Consider the following 17,326-nt stretch of genomic DNA (forward strand, 5'->3'; position numbering starts at 1 on the left):
TGGTTTGATCTTCTGTCCAGACCACTAGAGCTTTCCCCTTAGCAACAACTAGGCCGATTCACTTTCTTATCTTTTATGTGTTCACTGAGCAGCACTTTGAATTTCCTTCAAGAACCAGCCTTTCCTTTGCATCCACAACTTGGCTGCCTGCTGCGGGAGGCCCAGCTTTTGGCCCCTCTCGGCTTTCAACATGCCATCCCCGCTACGCTTAATCATTTCTAGCTTTTGATTTACAGTGAGGGACATGTGACCCTTCTTTCACTCGGACCCTTCGAGGGCTATTAACTGGCCCGGTTTCAGCATCGTGTCTCGGGCGGTAGGGAGGCCTGGGGAGGGGCAGAGACGGGGGATGGCCGTCGTGGTGCCGTCAGAACACACAGCATTTATTAAGTTCAGTGTCTCATGTAGGCACAGTTCAAGGTGCCCAGAACAATTGAAATGGTGACAAAGATCACTAGCCACAGATCACCAGACAAATATAATGATGAAAAGGTTTGAAATGTACGTGACAGAGACACAAAGTGAGCAAATGCTGTTGGAAAAGTGCTGTTGATAGACTTGCCCACACAGGGCTACCACCAACCTTTAATTTGTGAAAAAAAACCAGTATCTGCAGAACACAGTAAAAGAAGATGTGCCTGTATCTGCTTTTAGTGTCGGTAACTTGTCTCAAGCTAGCCAGGAGAGAGTGTGAGGAGAATCTATTAGTGTTTTAAATACTTCCTTACTTTCTGTTGGAGGATTTCAAACATACGTGGCAGTGGACTGCATAGTATAAAGAGCCCTGTGTGTACCCAGTCCAGTGACCATCCACACGTGGTCAGTCCTGCCCATCAGTACCCCAGCCACACCTTCTGCTTTATATTGTTTGAAATAAATTGAACATTGTTTTAAACTGCTTCTGACCAACAGAATGTTAGATTTATCTTTAAAGACTGCCCGCATCCAAGAGTGTTAATTATTCGCTTCCTCAGTTTTTGCATCTTAGAAAGAGAAAGGAACATGCTCAAGTGAAAAACTCAGTGTTTCCAGATCTTTTACCCTCACTGACAGTCCCCTCAGCTGATTCTCCGGTCTGGGATACTAATTTCTTGACCAGAAAATAGTTTCTGCAGGTGAGGCCTAGCTTGGCATCCTGTCATCCACAGCCCTCTGTAGAGTCAGGCCACAGCAGACTAAGGGGCAACCCAAGTCTTTGGGGTCCTGGGAAGGTGAGCCCTTTTTTCTCAAAATGAGTTTGGTGTCAGAATCACTTAGATTGTCTTTGTTTCAAAATTGCTCTTGTACATGGATGTCCTGGGTTTCGGGGTAATTGCTCTTGCCTTAGGAGTTTGGCACTTACCCAGGAGAGGAGCCCGTAGGCCATAAGCAAATCCCGGCCCACCTTGCCCACCCCTTAGCTAGGTGGAGGGGAGACACGAGGTTGCTTCCTAGGGGTGGTCAGGCTTCTTGGGAGGGAAGTCCTCTGGTGTGTGGAAGTTTGCCCGTGTGTACGGGCCCCTAAATCCTGAGCCCCCGACCGCCCTGCTCTCACAGTTTCTGCAGGACATCTTAGATACACTCTTCGTGATTCTGGATGACAACACGGAGAAATATGGCCTGCTGGTGTTCCAGTCCTTGGTGAGTCTCGCCCCTCCTGACTTTGCATCTTTATTGATTATTCCTGTCACGTATTTTTAAATCCAAGGGAAGTGATTTATTAGAGTGAGTCAGCACAGGGTGCAGTCCCGTAGAAAAGGGACTGAGGAGCATCACCAGAGGAGGGCCACCGACCAGCCTCCGAGCGGATCCCCACAAAACCCAGTCTGGGGCGTCATGCCTGCTCCGGCCAGGCCTCGACCTCCTTGCTCCTGCAGAGCTGTCTAGCCCTGGACACTGACCTACACCAGCAAGCACCCGGGGACTCACAGGCAGTCAGACGGGCTGGCCTGTGCTTAGCCTGCAAACACGGGATAACCTCCAGAAAAAGCTGGTCTGAGCATCACACACTCACTCTCTCTACGCGGTTGTTTGAGAACCAGAACTCAGAAGGTTGCTTAGAGAGACTGGACACTGGTTTGAATGTTCAGTGCACTTTGCTTAATGCACTGAGTCCCACAGGGGTGCTGTGTTTTCAAGAGCCTGTTGAAGATGAGGGGCGGGGGCGAGAGTTACGGTGGCACTTGCATAGTTTGCCCCTCTGGCTTTCATCTTCCTCGCTTCCCTCACCAGCCAGGCCCATTTCTGAAGGGCACAGCCTTTCCTAGGCTGATGTGGCTCAGAAGATAGTCTTTTTTCTCTCTTTTCCAAGTTTTTTGAGATGCGTTGGCATCTCTGCAACCTACACAGGTATTGTTTTGCCTTCCCCTGGTTCACAGTGAACCGCCCAACATTACTGTGCAGAGAGGCTCAGAGTGACACTGGCACAAGCAGGTAAGCCCCCAGTCTGGGTTGGGGGGCGGGGGTGGAAGGAATAGAACAGACAGGACAGACATGCAGACAGAAGGGAAATCTTATTGCCCAGGGGGAGCACTAGAGAAAACACTGGCAGTTTGCACTTCCTTGAAGAAACAAGAGCCCTGTTTTCTGCTGGGAACAGGTCTGAGGCCCCCAGCAAACCCCAGTTCCCTCTGTCTCTCCCAGGTGTTCATCATCAACCTGCTCAGAGACATCAAGTATTTCCACTTCCGGCCTGTAATGGACACATACATCCAGAAGCACTTTGCTGGAGCCCTGGCATATAAGTAAGTTCCATCTGACATCATGGTCAGGACTTGTGTTTGAATAGGAAGGCCAAAAAAAAGTTTCTTCATTTCAGTAAAAAGGCTGAAAAGGGGCAACCATCACTGTGGTAAAATACACATAACATAAGCTTATCATTTTAACCATTTTTAAGTGTACAGCGCAGTGGTGCTAAGTACACTCACACTGTTGTATGACGATCACCACCACCTATCTCCAGAGCCCCTTTACTCCTGTAAAACTCTGTGCCATTAAACACCGACTCCATTTCCCTCTTCCCCCGGCCCCTGAGCAACCACCCTATACTTTCTGTCTCTTTGAATTTGCCTATTCTAGGTCCCTGGTATAAATTGAATCATACAGTATTTGTCTTTTTGTGACTGGTTTCCTTCTCTTACTGTGTAATGTCCTTAGTGTCCTTCCACACAGCATGTGTCAGAATTTCCTTCCTTTTAAAGGCTGCGTGGTGTTCCATTGTATGTATGTGCACGTTTTGTTTGTCCGTCCATCCATCAGTGAATAGTAGGCTTGCTTCCACATTGTAGCTATTGTGAATAATAGTGTGAACATGGGTGTACAAATATCTCTTCAAAACCCTGCTTTCAGTTATTTTGTGTATATGCCCCAAAGTGGAATGGCCGTATCATATAATAATAATATAATATCATATAATAATAATATTTTTAATTTTTTCAGAAATTCCCATACTGTTTTCCATAGTGGTTGTACCAATATTCATTCATGGCAACTTTGCACAAGTGTTCCCTTTTTTCCACATCCTCATCAAAACTCATTACTTTCTGTTTTTTTTGTATTTGGGGTTTTTTTAGCCTTTCTAATGGATGTGAAATGGTATCTTGTTATGGTTTTGACTTGCATTTCCCTAATGATTAGTGATGTTGAGTTTGAGTGTCTCTCCATGTGCTTATTAACTATTTGTGTATCTTCTTTGAATAGATATTCAAGTTCTTTGTCCATTTTTGAATCAGTTTTTTTTTGTTGTTGAATTGTAGGACTTCTTTATATATCTTGGCTATTAAAGATATTAACCCCTTTTCAGGTATATGATTTGCAGATAGTTTCTCCCATTGCCTTCCATTCTGTCGATTGTGTCCTTTGATGGAACTGTTTTCAGTTTTGATAAATTTATTATTTCTTTTGCTTCCTGTGCTTTCAATGTTATGTCCAAAAAAATCACTGCTAAATCCAGTATCATGAAGCTTTCCCCATGGTTTTATCTGAGTTTTATATTTTTAGCTCTTACATTCAGGTCTTTGATTCCATCTTTATGTATTTTGAATTGACCTTTATTTGTCGTGTAACGTAGGAGTCCGCCTTCATCCTTTCGCACGTGGGTGCTCAGGTTTCCCGGCGTAAGTCACTGAGAAGATTTGCTTTGGCACCCTTGTTGGAAATCATCCAGCCATATATACGGGGGTTTATTTCTGCGCTGTTTCGTTCTGTTGATGTATATGACTGTCTTTATGCCGCTACCACACTGTTTTGATTATTGTGGCTTTGTGGTTAAGTTTTAAAATCAGAAAGTGTGAGCCCCTAACATCGTCCTTCCTTTGCTTGGGCTATTTGGGGTCCCTGAGATTCCATATGAACTTTAGGTTGGACTTTTCTATTTCTGCAAAAAATGTTGCTGGGATTCTGATGAAAATTGCATTGAATATGTAGGTCATTCTAGGTAGTATTGACATTTAATGGAATTAAGTCTTCCAATCCATGAACACAGTTCTTTCCATTTATTAGTATTTTCTTTAATTTCTTTCAGCAACATTTTATAGTTTTCCAAGTACAAGTCTTTCACCTCTTTGGTTAAGTTTATTCCTAAGTATTTTATTCTTTTTTGATGCTACTGGAAATGGATTGTTTTCTTAATTTCCTTTTTGGATTGTTCAGGTTAATGCATAGAAATGCAACCAATTTTGTGTGTTGATTTTATATCCTGTAACTTTGCTGAACTCACTCGTTCTTAAAGTTTTTTGTGGACTCTACGTACAAGGTTGTATTAGCTACAAAGATAATTTTATGTCTTCATTTCCAATTTGGAAGGCTTTCATTGCTTTTTCTCCCCACTACTATGTTGAGCAGAAGTGGCAAGCAGGCATCCGAGCCTTGTTCCTGAGGTTGGAGGAGCAGCTTTCCATCTTTTACCGTTGAGTCTGAGGCTCCCTGTGAGCTTTCAGTGACAGTAACACACCATAGAATGTTACACAGTTTCATACTTTTCCCTCTGAGAAGTGATGGCAAAGCTGCTACAAATAAACCCTGCTCGTTGCCACAAGAAACATGTGCACAGTCAATCTAGCCACCACCCCCCAGTAAATGTCAAAGAAATAAGAAGATGGTCAGTAAAAGAGATAATATGAATAGCAAACTTGAGAAACACTCACAGGTTCTCTAAAACCATTAGAACAATAAAAGAAGCCACCGTTTTCTCCTGCAGAGTTAGCAGAATTTTTGATAACATAAAGGGTGGCAAGGAGACACTGGAACTCTGACACTTTGATGTGACTTTGGAGAACAGGCAGTGTGTTGTGTGCTTTCTTTGTGTCATCTCATTTGTATTGACAATATCTTTGAGATGTACTATTATTTCCTCAGTACTTCAAGTGAAAAGAATGAGGCACAGAGAGATCCGGTAACTTGCCGAGGACATAGAGCTAGAAACTGAAAGGCCCCAGATGTGAATCCTGCTGTCTGGCCGGGGCCTGTACTCTTGACCCCCGTGCTCTTCTGCCGAGCAAACGTGCAGGCCTTCTGACCCTGTTACCCTGCCTCACTCAGGGCACCGATCCTAAGGAAGCAAAGCAGATGGGCTGAAGCTGAAGCAGGGAGGGGCAGGTGGGATGCGCACTTGTACTCCGTCTGCCGTTCGTAGTGCTTGCTGTGCATTCTGGAGACCTAGCGACTTCAGACGAAACTAAATATACATAGAGTCCAGGATTTGGGGAAAACTTGCTTGTGATCAAAGAAGAAATGTATATCAGGGAGAGTGGAAAAGTGTGCTTGTAATTGCGAATTAAAATGTGGCAACTTTTTATGGACAAGGAGTTTTGTCTGATCTCAGATGATCCAAAAATCCAGGACTGCCTGCTAGCTCGGCAGCAGGGTACTGCTTCCTGCGTGGCCAGAGCAGGGCCGCAGGCGTCTCAGGCCACACCCCGCTTGGACTGACGTGCGCGCCCTGGAACTGTTCTCTTTCCCAGGGAGCTCATCCGCTGTCTGAAGTGGTACATGGACTGCTCCGCGGAACTCATTCGGCAGGACCACATTCAGGAAGCCATGCGGGTAACGTACTGAGCTTGCTGTCCATGACACGCCCTTCCCTGTCACTGTTAGTGAGGGGTCTCCACGGTGTGGCTGGCAGCACAGACATCTCAGGACACTGCTCGCTTTCAGGAATGCCTCGGACCCCATGATTCCTCTTTGCTCACCTCGATTTGCCCCAGACAACCTTCATTCCTGCTCTAAAGCGGGAGGGAGGGTGTGCACATGGCCCCTGGCCATCCTGCCTGCCTGGGTCTTGCCTCCAGCACCAGTCCTGGCTTCCGCTGGCTCTAGTGTCACATCTCTTTCCAGGCCACGTTGTAGCAGCATGGATTAGAATGCAGATCTTCTAGTACTCTTCCCTTCCTCCGTGGTTTACTAAATACTGTGTTTTAGAGCTATGTTAAGTAAAAAGAGCTGAGTGTATGCACTGAATGTGGATATGCTGAGAAGATTATTTTGAAACCTTGGCCTTTGCAGGAACCCTTGCCAGGGACCCCACAGCCACAGCCCTGCTTGGGCAGGTTCCGTGACGAGGCAGGCCTATGCACGGCTGGGCAGCTCCAGCTTGGGGGGGATCACCCTCGCTGAGCTAACCCCACTTCCTGGCGGCTTCCTTTCAGGGCTGCTGCTTCCCTGTAGAGAACCACCTCTGAGAATGTCAGTCCCTCTTGCTCACCAGCCCGTCAGACAGCAGCTTGCTGGGGAGACCTGTGTCCTGGGTAGGAAGCTGTCGTGCCCTCCGGGACACACCTGAAGTCGAGGCAGTGCCCACTCTCCCTGTGCCTGTCTTTTCTTGCTTTGGGGTTACTTGGTTATTGTTGCTTTTTAACCATGTCGTTCCTACCTAGCTAGTTAGCAATAAAGGAAGAATGTCAGTAAAGTTTGTTCTGCTTTTTTTCTGTCCTCACTTAATATCCCATCACCTGCTCTCGGTCCTGCTGAGCCTGGGATTTTGTTGCTCTTATCCACGTGGTAACCAGTTGTCACCCCGAGCAACAGATCTGAAGAGACGAGACAAACCACAGATCCGGGTTTGCCCTGCCACTTCTCTGCGCATTCTGAGACGGTCTAAGGCTGCAGTCAGTCTGTCCTCCTTCATACAACACATGCCTGTGGAGCAGGCGGTGTCCTTGGTAGCTGAGGCGCCAGCAGGAGTAAGCCAGGTCCCCCTGAAGAACACACCCCAGTGCCCTAAGGGGGAGCATGCACACGGGTGTGGAGCAGGGTCCTGGACGGGATGGGAGGCCAGGCCCGGGTCTGTTCTCTGAACCGTAGCCCCTGTCCAGCTCCTCACTCGGTATCTGAGAGGATAAAACTTGACTTAGAGGCAAGAGGTTCTATGCCAGTCCACAGATGGACTGTTTAAAGAGATGGAGAAGGCATCGCAGGAGAGGCGGTCCTCTCCAAAAACCATTCACTCAGTCAGTGCTGCTGGATGCCTGCCGCGCACCAGATTCTGTCAGCTCCGGGCTGGGCCTGCACAGCACATCCGCTCAAGTGCGGAAAGACACAGACGTGGGAACGGCAGACACACGCAGTCAGTGAAAACAAACTCGAGGAGCACGACGACGGAGATCATCGGGATCCTGGGGTAGACTGGCCGGAGAGGTCTAGGCTTCAGGGAAAGCAGCTCTGAGGGGGTGACGTCTGAGCTGACACTAGTGTCACACACTAGGGGTGGAGCGTTCCGGAGCATTCTAGACAGAGGAGACGGCATGTTCAAACGCCCGGAGTGGAGACAGCTTGCGTTTCCACACGCCCACGAGGGGCTGATGTGACACAGCAGAGGCTGTCAGCTGTGCAGCGGGATGGGACGTGACAGGAAGGAGGAGCTGAGGCCGGCTGCAGGGGCTGCGCTGGGTCCACGGGCTCAGGGCAGGGTCACGAGGGAGGCACGCGGCCCGGGAGAAGGTCCGCCTCGGAGCGGAGGGGGAGGCGCCCTGTGTGGGGGCCGCTCTCCCGAGGGCCTCGGCTCTTGTCCTTCCCGTCTCACACCCAGCTGAAAGGCGCCGCGCGCCGATGCCTCCAGTACGAGCTTTGGTCGGCCATTCCCCTGCTTCGTCAGGTTCTGGCCAGTCTGTCTCCGTCTAGCTGCTTCCGTCCCCTCCGCAGTCTGCACACCCTCCTGACCTGGCCCCAGTCACCCTGGTATCGTCAGGCGGGGACCAGGAAGCCTCCTCTCCTCTCTTACCCTGGATTCAGTACATCTTGCCACGCATATCCCAGCTCTTCCCTCACTTTCAGAGCCATGCCCTTGCCCAGAAAGTTGTACCACCCAAGAAGGTGGGCCTGGCATCCTTTGCTCCCTGCTTGGTTGTGCTCTCTGTGTCCTGTGAGCGGCCTGTGGCGGGCATCCTTGGGGGTCCCGACTGTGGCGCCCGCCGAGGTGCTCTGCAGACAGCACACTCCCACTGCTGAGCTGCATCAGAGCCCTGCCAGGGGCCTGCGGGCACGCGGCTGTCCTCGCCAATGTAAAGGTCATGATGACTTCCAGGATCTCCTTTCCTTTCAGGTTTATTAGCTTAAGTGAAGGGAACAGAGCAGCTGCTCCAGCCACTCACTGTTGAGTGTTCCGTTGTCTCCACAGGCTTGGGAGCACCCTTCTACCCAGCTCTCCATCCTCTTTCTCCACTCACGTCTATCAGGGGCAGCTGGCATCACACAGCCCTGGCCAGGCTGCTGCTGATCATGACCACCGACAGGAGTGGGAGTGGGGCGTCGGGTGGAGGTGGATGGTGGGAAGTGGCCTGTCGTCCGTGCCTCGCTGGCGTCTCCCACGCTGGTCTTGTGCTCCCCCACAAAGCAGTCCGTATATTAGAGTCTAGTGAAGGAACTAAGCCCTCACGGCCAGGATGCGCTCGCAAACTTGCTGTCTGGTGTCGCCCGATTCTGAAGCTAGTGGATGTTTCAAGCCACTCAGTCCCTCTCTTGTGGTGGATGTTTCAACCTGGAAAAAAAACCTGATGAGGAAAACATTTTCCTTTTTCAAGTTGGAGTGTGTCATTCAGACTTTCCAGGTTCTTTACAGACCGGGCATTAAAAGGCTTCTGGAATGGAGGCTGTAGCATTTGTGGCGACAAGGCCACGAACTGTCACTTCTCATAGTGTTCTGGTACAAGCCGTGGGAGACGCTTCGTTCTGAGCTGGCCGTCCTCCTGCGGCTTTGCCAGGCCTCTGACAGGGGAACATCAGAAAGGCAGCTGGGGACTTGTTTCCTGGTACACATTCTGAGTAGCTGAGCTCCACTTGTTTCATGCTTAGATAAGTTTCTCCCCATTATCTCTGCCCTCCCAGTGTCTGGGAAATCTATGGCATGATTCTCTGGTTAGAAAGTATAGTCTTGGATCTTAAATCTTTTCTCTTAGAAGAGAATTCATTACTCTGCTTATAAGCATGGGACCAGGCAGGGGCTCCTCAGGGTCAGATTCTGCCCCCAGAACATGGGAGCTTCTTCTGGATTGTTCATGAACCGTCCACAGCGGGTGTCCTAGTCTGGAGAGGATGGAGGGTGGGTGGTGTCAGGTTCTCCAGTCTCTGAGCGCTCTGGGGCAGTTTCCTCCAGACTTGACTCCCGGTGGGAAGGCCGGCGCAGGTCACACCCCTGCTGTGTCTCGGAGACAGACTCTTCCTTGGAGTACATTCAAGACAGGTTCTTGTATCATCGCCTTCAGAGACTCTCATTTCCAGACCTAAAAAACAAATGCAGAAAAACTGGATTTTCTTTTGATCCTGTATATTCTTGAATTGAACTGCTTGTCTAATGGTCCAAGATCCTTTAATTCCAAAATCTCAAAAAACACTCATAAAATAATGTGAAGATTCTCCCAGTAAGAAGACAGCTGCTACTCAGTGACCATTTGGACTTTCAAGAAAAGGTTAAAAAAAGAAAAAGTGCTTATCTGGACAGTTGGAATTGTCCCTCTGTCTTTGATGCAGAACTTGCCGTCACCTCGCACCCCCCCCTCGCCTGCCGTGTCAGGCCTCAGCCGTCTTTCCCACCTCCCCGCCGTTCTCTCCCGCGTCCCCAGGCCTTGGAGTACCTGTTCAAGTTCATCGTGCAGTCGAGGCTCCTGTACTCGCGAGCCACCTGCGGGATGGAGGAAGAGCAGTTCCGCTCCAGCGTCCAGGAGCTTTTCCAGTCCATCCGGTTCGTGCTCAGCCTGGACAGCAGGAGCTCAGAGACTCTCCTCTTCACCCAGGTCTGTGCCCACGGGGGTTCCTCTGGCTGGCAGGTGGTTTCTCTGTCCTCTGGTTTCCAGGGTCAGAGAAGCCCTGCCAGGCTCAGGGTTGGGTAAGGGGCGATTTATAAGGAAATACCTAGCAGAACAAAATGTGGCTTTTACTTCAAAGCCATCTGTGTGCTGGCTGCCAGGTGCAGAGCCGCCCGACGGCTTTGTGCTGGCCAAGGAGCAAGCTCTGTTCTCAGGAGCCTCTTTGGACTGTGTTTATGTAGCTACTGACTATTAGTTGTTTATGAACATCTATAATTTTTAGAGAATATTCAGAATGTGTAGGGACTTTTATTTCCTATTCACTGTATTGATTTTAAAAACTTCATTGCTTGTCCATTCCAGGAATTAAGAGTGAAATAGGTTGAAAACAGCAGATGTAACTAGGAAACTTTGGTTAAGAACTAGAATTCTATTCTATCAGAAATACCAGTGTGGGAAGGAAATTTGCTCCCTAATATTAGAAATGTTTGGTCAGCTACTCTGTTACCTTTCCCACACAGCCTCACCCCGGAAAGGGTCAAGGACATTGTTCATGATCCCAGTCACAAGGAGTTATTTTCTCTTGTAAATAAATGTCAGAATGTTATCTAATGGATTGCACTTTTCTAATTTTTTGAATTATTACATAAAACCCCAGCAAGGACCAGACAGCTCCTCTCATGTCCATTCATTTAGCTGCTGCCAGGACTGTCAACGAGAGCAAATCCATGTTTGCACGTCTCATTGGAGGGTAGAGCAGTCTGCTTTTTGTTTTATAACTTGTTGGGTTTCCCTTGATGCCAGTTGTCTTTAGGCCCCTTGGCCCAGAACAGGTGAGCAGCTGGGAGCTAGACCCTCTGCAGAGTGGGGAACCTCGGAGTCGCCAGGTTCCTCTACGAGAAAGCCTCCATGGCTTCCCTTCCTAGGCACCACAGCAATGCAGCTCCCCCTTCTCTTCCCGAGCCCACCTGATCCTGCTGCAGGGCCCGGGACAGCCGCTCCCCCCAGCCTGCAGGGGTACAGGGAGCTCACAGGCCGTTGGCAGAGCGAAGCAGTGCTGTCCGGGACCCGAGCAGAGCCCCCCACTCAGTGGCCTGCTCCTTCCCGTCAGGACAAGTACTTGAGACCTGGTCTCAGCTCAGACCTGAGTCGGGATCAGACCTGCTTCCTTGGTGGCAGGCCCATGTCTCGTGAGCAACAGGACTCTCAGTGAGTAAACTATTCAGTCAGACTCCATGTCTTTGTTTCTGACCCCTGGGACAGGTCAGGGCACAGCATCCTTTGTCCCGCCATGTAAGTGCAGGACATCCACATGTGGGAGGGCAGACCAGCCCCCCTCACTGCCGGTTATGTAGGGCCTGCTGCCCCCTTTCTTGTGGATCCAGCTGCTAATGAGAATATGTTTTGTGCTGGTTTTAATCACAGTAAAACAAAGTCCTTGATGTCCCGGGAAGTTAGAGCCTGCTGGTAGGATTCACACAAGCCCTGTGCTTGGCCAGCGTGAGCGCAGACGCAGCAGGATAGACCTCCCAAGACGTGAATTCCCACTCCAGACCAGTGCCCGCCCCCTGCCTCCCTCGGAAGAGGGTGCTCACTTGGCAGGGTGACACCCCCTTGCCCCCAGTAAGTCCTGAGGTATTGGTATAAGAGGGCTGAAAAGTGTAAAGAGCCCCCTTCCTGCCTCTCCCATGGAGACGAGAGAGAATGACAACCAGCATTGATCAGGGCCTGCTGTGTGCCAGGCCCTCTCCTGGAGACTAACTTATGTACCTAATTTTCTTCCTTGTGCTGATACCAGGAGATAAATAATAGCAGCATCTCCATTTTTTAGGTGAGAAAACTGAGGATTAGGCAGTAACTTACCCAAGGTTATGTGGCAAAAAAGTGGTGAAGCTGGGATGTGCACTCAAATCTGTCTCATTCTAAAACCCATTTTCTTGCTCCTGTACTGCCGTGCCTCCCAAAGGCTCTGGAACCATTATCAGACTGTCCTGCAAGGACACCTCACATGTCTCCCAGCGCCGAGATCCTAGAAGAGGAGTCTGCAGACACACACCCCCCTCTTGCCCAGACCATCGAGGTCCCTGACCTCTGCCGGCACCCACAGTCCCCAGGAGTTCACGGCTAAATCTGTCCTTTAGGATTTGCTCCCGGGGCCACCGGGCATCATATATGAAGGAAAGAATCTACAGAGTCTTCAGATTTCATGGTTTCAAATTAAATGTGTCTATCCTGGGAAATGGTCCAGCCTTTGGGGCTGGATCGCCGGCCGCAGGCCCGTGAGCAGGGTGAGCCAGAGCTGCCCGGAGGAGCGCAGTTCTCCCTGCCACCCTTTCCTTCAGGGACCCTGGCTTGAATTTGGGGCCACAACTGGGAAGTCCAGAGCTTCACCATAGAGACAGACAAAAAGTTTAAATTGATGTCATGAGCAAAGCACCTATGGATGTTCAGCCGTGTTGTGCTGATTTCTCTTCTCTCACCAGCAGACACCTTGGCAAGTTATGAAGGTTTCAGGGCCAGGCCCCGTAAACTCTCTTGCTCCGGTTTCCTGTTTGGTACCCCCTGCTTCATGCCCCGAGAGTGCTGCGAGGGTGGCTGGAGGCCCAGACCGGGCAGAGCCCCCCGGGGGCAGGGCACTGTAGTGCCTTGTCAGCTGCTTGCCACTTCGTGCCATGGGGCACACATGGCAGACACCCCCACTCCGAGCTGACACAGCCTCCCTTCTTTGCAGGCCGCACTCCTCAGCTCCTTCCCAGCCATCTTTGACGAGCTGCTGCAGATGTTCACCGTGCAGGAGGTGGCTGAGTTTGTGAGAGGGACCCTGGGGAGCATGCCCAGCACTGTACACATCGGGCAGTCGATGGACGTGGTGAAGCTGCAGTCCATTGCCAGGACCGTGGACAGCCGCCTCTTTTCCTTCTCAGGTACATCAAGGCGGGACATAGACTCACCCTTCCTCCTTTCCCAGGTGTGTGAACCCAGTGATAATCAAGGATCAGTTTTACCAACCATCATGCAAGAACCATTGACCCTTAAAATGCAGCTTTTGGTAAATGCAGCCAAGCCCTAGGCCTCCTGCCAGGCTCACAGTTTATCACTAAGGACCCATATTGTGGGCACCATGCAGGTGGCCTGCAGAACAGGCTCCAGGCCCACAGTCTAGCCAGCAGCCAAGAATGGGGCCTGCCACGCCCACAGGATAGGAAAGCAGAGGGAAAAGGGGAGAGCAAGAGGGGCCCACCTAGCCCATGGGGAAGAGGGAGGCCAGGGCAACGCAGGAGGCCCTGGACGGGGCCCTGAGGACCCACTGTGCTCTCTCGGCTCCTGGCCTCCCCTGTCAGATTTCTCTTCCTCTCTTTGAAGGAGCCTCTAAAGATTAGGCAAAGAAATGGACAGGGGGCTCTCCTCACTCCCCAAGAGGTCAGGACGGCCCAAAGCAGTCCATCAGCCGTCCAGGCCGCCTTTCAGAGAGAAGCAGTAGGTTCACAGCTGAAACCACAGTGGGAGTGATCAGCCTGGCAGGGGCACCACATACTCCGGGGCCAAGTGCTAAGATCAGTATGAGCCTGATCCTCTAAGCAGAATGTCCCTGTCCCAGAGTAAACTTACAAGGGCACAGGAATAAGCCTCAAACGCCAGCAGAACAATTACTACAATCTTTGGTAGTAAGATTCTTTAAGTTTGACTTTGAAAATCCAAGAACAATAATTTATTGGTCTGGTGCTATGTGCATTTGCAATACTAAGAATGTGTTCCCTTTAACTCCATTCTGCCAGTGTTGCTGATGGTGAAGCTGCCGCCAAAACAGCCAGCTTTTCTCCACCAGCAACCGTGCAGACACTCCTGTCCTCACTGGTTCCTGGACTGGAGGCTGTCGGTGGTTTAGACACAATGACACTCAGGCGGCTGCACACACTCACCTTGTGCACTGCTTAGAGAAGATGGTTTCTGAATGTATGGGAATGGGGACAGCAGACTGTCTGCAAGGTTGTCCTTTATTTCTAGTTTTTCTGTGTGTACTTGCTGCTTCCTGTGATCACATAAAAAGAAAAACTGTTCTTAAACCTTCTGTGGCAGTTTAGCTATGGAATTAGATTTTGAGATGACAAGCCACCCCTGCTTTTCACTGAATGCCTGAGTTGCAGCCTCTTCCCCGAAGCAGGAGGCTTTTACCAACACCCGTGTTCCCGGAACACACCAGTTTGGGTCTCTTCTTCATCAGGGTCCAGTAACAAACTGCTGTCCTGTCTGCAGGCAGCTTCTGGTCGTTTTAAATACTGCTGTGTTGGTATTCTGGTTTGCAAAATATCTTATGAACTTCTCTCTTGCCCAAGCATCCTTTTAAATAAATATATTATTAGCTGTCATTCCATTTTATTTTAACATATTTTACCTATTTGACAAGACAGTCCCAAAACCTCTTTCTGTCATGTAATTTAATTTGTCTTCAGCTGAAAAAGATTTTCTTCTTGAATTTTACCTGGAGCACTTAACTCTGGTCAAATATGAGCAATAAGTCCAAAATGCCATGGCTTGTTTGTGTCACTGGTGATCTGACTGCATCATTGTGCCAGGTATGGAGGTACATTGCCAGGTCACCAATCCCTGGCCACAGAGCAGTGCAGGGAACAGAAACACTTTCACACTTGTATTTCCCTTGTCTTCTCGCCACACCTGTGGAGGAAATGCAGACGAGGCCATTGGCACCTCATTCTACAGGTGGAAAAAGACCAAACCCGTAAGAGGAGTCGCCTTGCCTAAGGCCTTAGGGTGAGTTAGTGAAGGAGCTTGAGCTAGGACTCGGCCTTTCTAAGTTCAAGGCTCTAAATATAGTCATCTGCTGATGAAAATGCCGCTCAGATGACACTGAGGAGAAAAGACAAGTAGGATTAGCAATGCGGGCTAGCTAATTATCAAAGGTTCAGGTCAAGACAAAAGTCAGACTTCCATTCCATTAATGGCTATGGACACACATAGTGTCCCACAGGCCTGATGGGGAAAGCTGGCAGGCCTGACCTAACAGCTGTCACGGAGTCAGCACTCACAGGAGTAGAAGTGCCAGGCCGCCCAGCCAGGGTGCCATGAGGAGGGACCATCTGTCACCCGTACCAAGTCTGCAGGCTCAGTGGGTGTGGTTCATAGAACTAGATGTGTCATCTAAGTGGGGTTTTCACTGTAAGCTATGCTGTTAATTTGGAGTCTAGTCATTAAAGTGATTTCCTTTGGAAGTAATCCCCTAAACATTCCTTGATCTTACACAAAATGCCATAGATACAAAGGCTTGAAATGAGACAGGAGGGAAGACAGATGGAAGGGTAATGCTATGGGATGTATGTATGTCCTGGAAGTGGGCTTTTAGGCCCCCGTCAGGGAGGGTCTGACCGCCAGCTTGGCTCCAGTCCCAGCCCTGCTACTTAGAGACGAGCAAGCCCCACTGTGCTGCTGGCTTCCTGAAGCAGCCGTTCTCCCCGGGAGGCCTTCCTCACCTGTGTTCTCTTTCCCAGAATCCCGCCGCATCCTGCTTCCTGTGGTTCTCCATCATATTCACCTTCACCTGAGGCAGCAGAAGGAGCTGCTCATCTGCTCAGGGATTCTTGGCAGCATCTTCTCCATAGTCAAGACCAGCTCTCTGGTAGCAGCCCTGCGTCCTCCCCCAACCAGCTCTGCCCGGCCTCGTATCACTTTAGCCAGGGGCAGATCAACCCAGATCACTTGCACGTTTCTCAGTCAGTACAGTGTTCATCAGTAACAGAAGGTGCCCAAGTGGATGGAGGCCTGTGTGTATCCAGCAGGCTCATCGGCATGGCACAGCCTTGCTATTTTAACAAGTTGTGCCATCATCAGTCCACCCAGGAATGTAGGTGTCTGTAGCTTCCGAAAGCCTGGTCCTGTGCCAGGCTGTTTCTGTCTAAAGGTATCAATTCTGCACTCCCGGGAGTGTTCTGAGGATTCTTAGGCACCAGCACAGTGGGGCAGGCCAGATGGGGGGTGTCTTGCTCATTCAGCCTTCTCTGTGGCCTTCCTGGCAGCTTGATGCCCACCCCCCACCACACGGCATGCTGTGCCATGCCAAGGCCAGGGAGTGCAACAACCACTGTTGCCCGCAAGAGCTCTGAGCCTACTGGGACGGCAGAATTGTATTGTAGGGTGAGGTGTCAGCTATGAATGATTTTGCCTCTTTTCATTCCTCTGTTTTTCTTTTCAAAAGAGGTCTGTGGTGGGAGGGGAGGGAAGGAAAGACATGTATCAGGTGGATAAGGGTAGGAACTTATTTTTATTTTATATGTTTTTGGTAACAAGAAATGCATATTTCTTAGAGAAAATTTGGAAAGTATGGGAAAGTATAAAAAAAGAAATTAAGGACAAGAATGAGTATTTTATTATACCACCTTATTAAGCTGAGATAAGGTTTCTACAGAGTAAAATTTTGAGTGCATTTAAAATGAAGACCAGTAGCCAGGGGATGACATACAAGGTCAGGCCGGCCCGGGGAGCAGGAGAGGGGCCGACAAGGAAGAGCGCGCTTGGCTTGAGAAGGCTGCTGGGACCCCGCGGCCTGCTCTGGTGTCCAGACTTAAGTGCCGTCTGGCGGCAGGGCCCAGCCTGTCGGTGACTTAATGGTGGGGGTGGCCCTGCTTGCTGGCAGCGCCAGCCGGGGCTTGGCAGCGCCCCCTCCCACCAGCCTCTCCAGGCAGCTGTGGCACAGAGGGTCTGCTAGTGAGCCAGGCCACATGGGGGGGTGGGGCAGGAGGCTGGCTGCTGAAGGAGGGAGGACGGGAGGGGGGAGAGTGGAGGGCCCGGGACCACGTAGCCTGAAGGAGGCCATCTGGAGTATCCGTGGGCCACACAGATGGGTGCAGGTCAACTGCCGCTTAGGGAGCCAAGAGACGCCACAGGGCAGAGCACCACCATCAGTTCGGCAGACGGAGGTGATGCCTTCCACCCTGAGAGCCACTCAGATTCTTCCGCGGAGGCAGACAGCATGTGATTATATGGACCGGGCAGGGAGGGGGTGGGGGCAGTGTGAACTCCGTAAGAGGAGGAATGCCATCGTGCTCACCTCTGCACTCAGGAGCCCAAACAGGACTGGCACATGGTAAATGCTTACCAGG

The 17,326-nt window shown here is 50.3% G+C and overlaps 1 protein-coding gene across 10 annotated transcripts in view; it reads left to right on the forward strand.

Moving 5' to 3' along the window:
- Positions 1–17,326, forward strand: part of DOCK3 (dedicator of cytokinesis 3) — a 323,372-nt gene that overhangs the window by 253,021 nt on the left and 53,025 nt on the right. For all 10 annotated transcript variants that reach the window (XR_012128871.1, XM_073230632.1, XM_073230639.1 and 7 more), the window contains exons 20-25: positions 1,537–1,620; positions 2,623–2,723; positions 5,940–6,021; positions 10,032–10,202; positions 12,946–13,138; positions 15,719–15,846. Coding sequence is in view for 9 of the 10 variants with exons in the window: in XM_073230632.1 (XP_073086733.1) it covers positions 1,537–1,620; positions 2,623–2,723; positions 5,940–6,021; positions 10,032–10,202; positions 12,946–13,138; positions 15,719–15,846 (759 nt within the window). In the remaining variant the exon portion in view is untranslated. The remainder of the gene's footprint in view (positions 1–1,536; positions 1,621–2,622; positions 2,724–5,939; positions 6,022–10,031; positions 10,203–12,945; positions 13,139–15,718; positions 15,847–17,326) is intronic.

This window comes from Manis javanica, chromosome 3 (genome assembly GCF_040802235.1).
Source record: "Manis javanica isolate MJ-LG chromosome 3, MJ_LKY, whole genome shotgun sequence".
Taxonomy (NCBI): domain Eukaryota; kingdom Metazoa; phylum Chordata; class Mammalia; order Pholidota; family Manidae; genus Manis; species Manis javanica.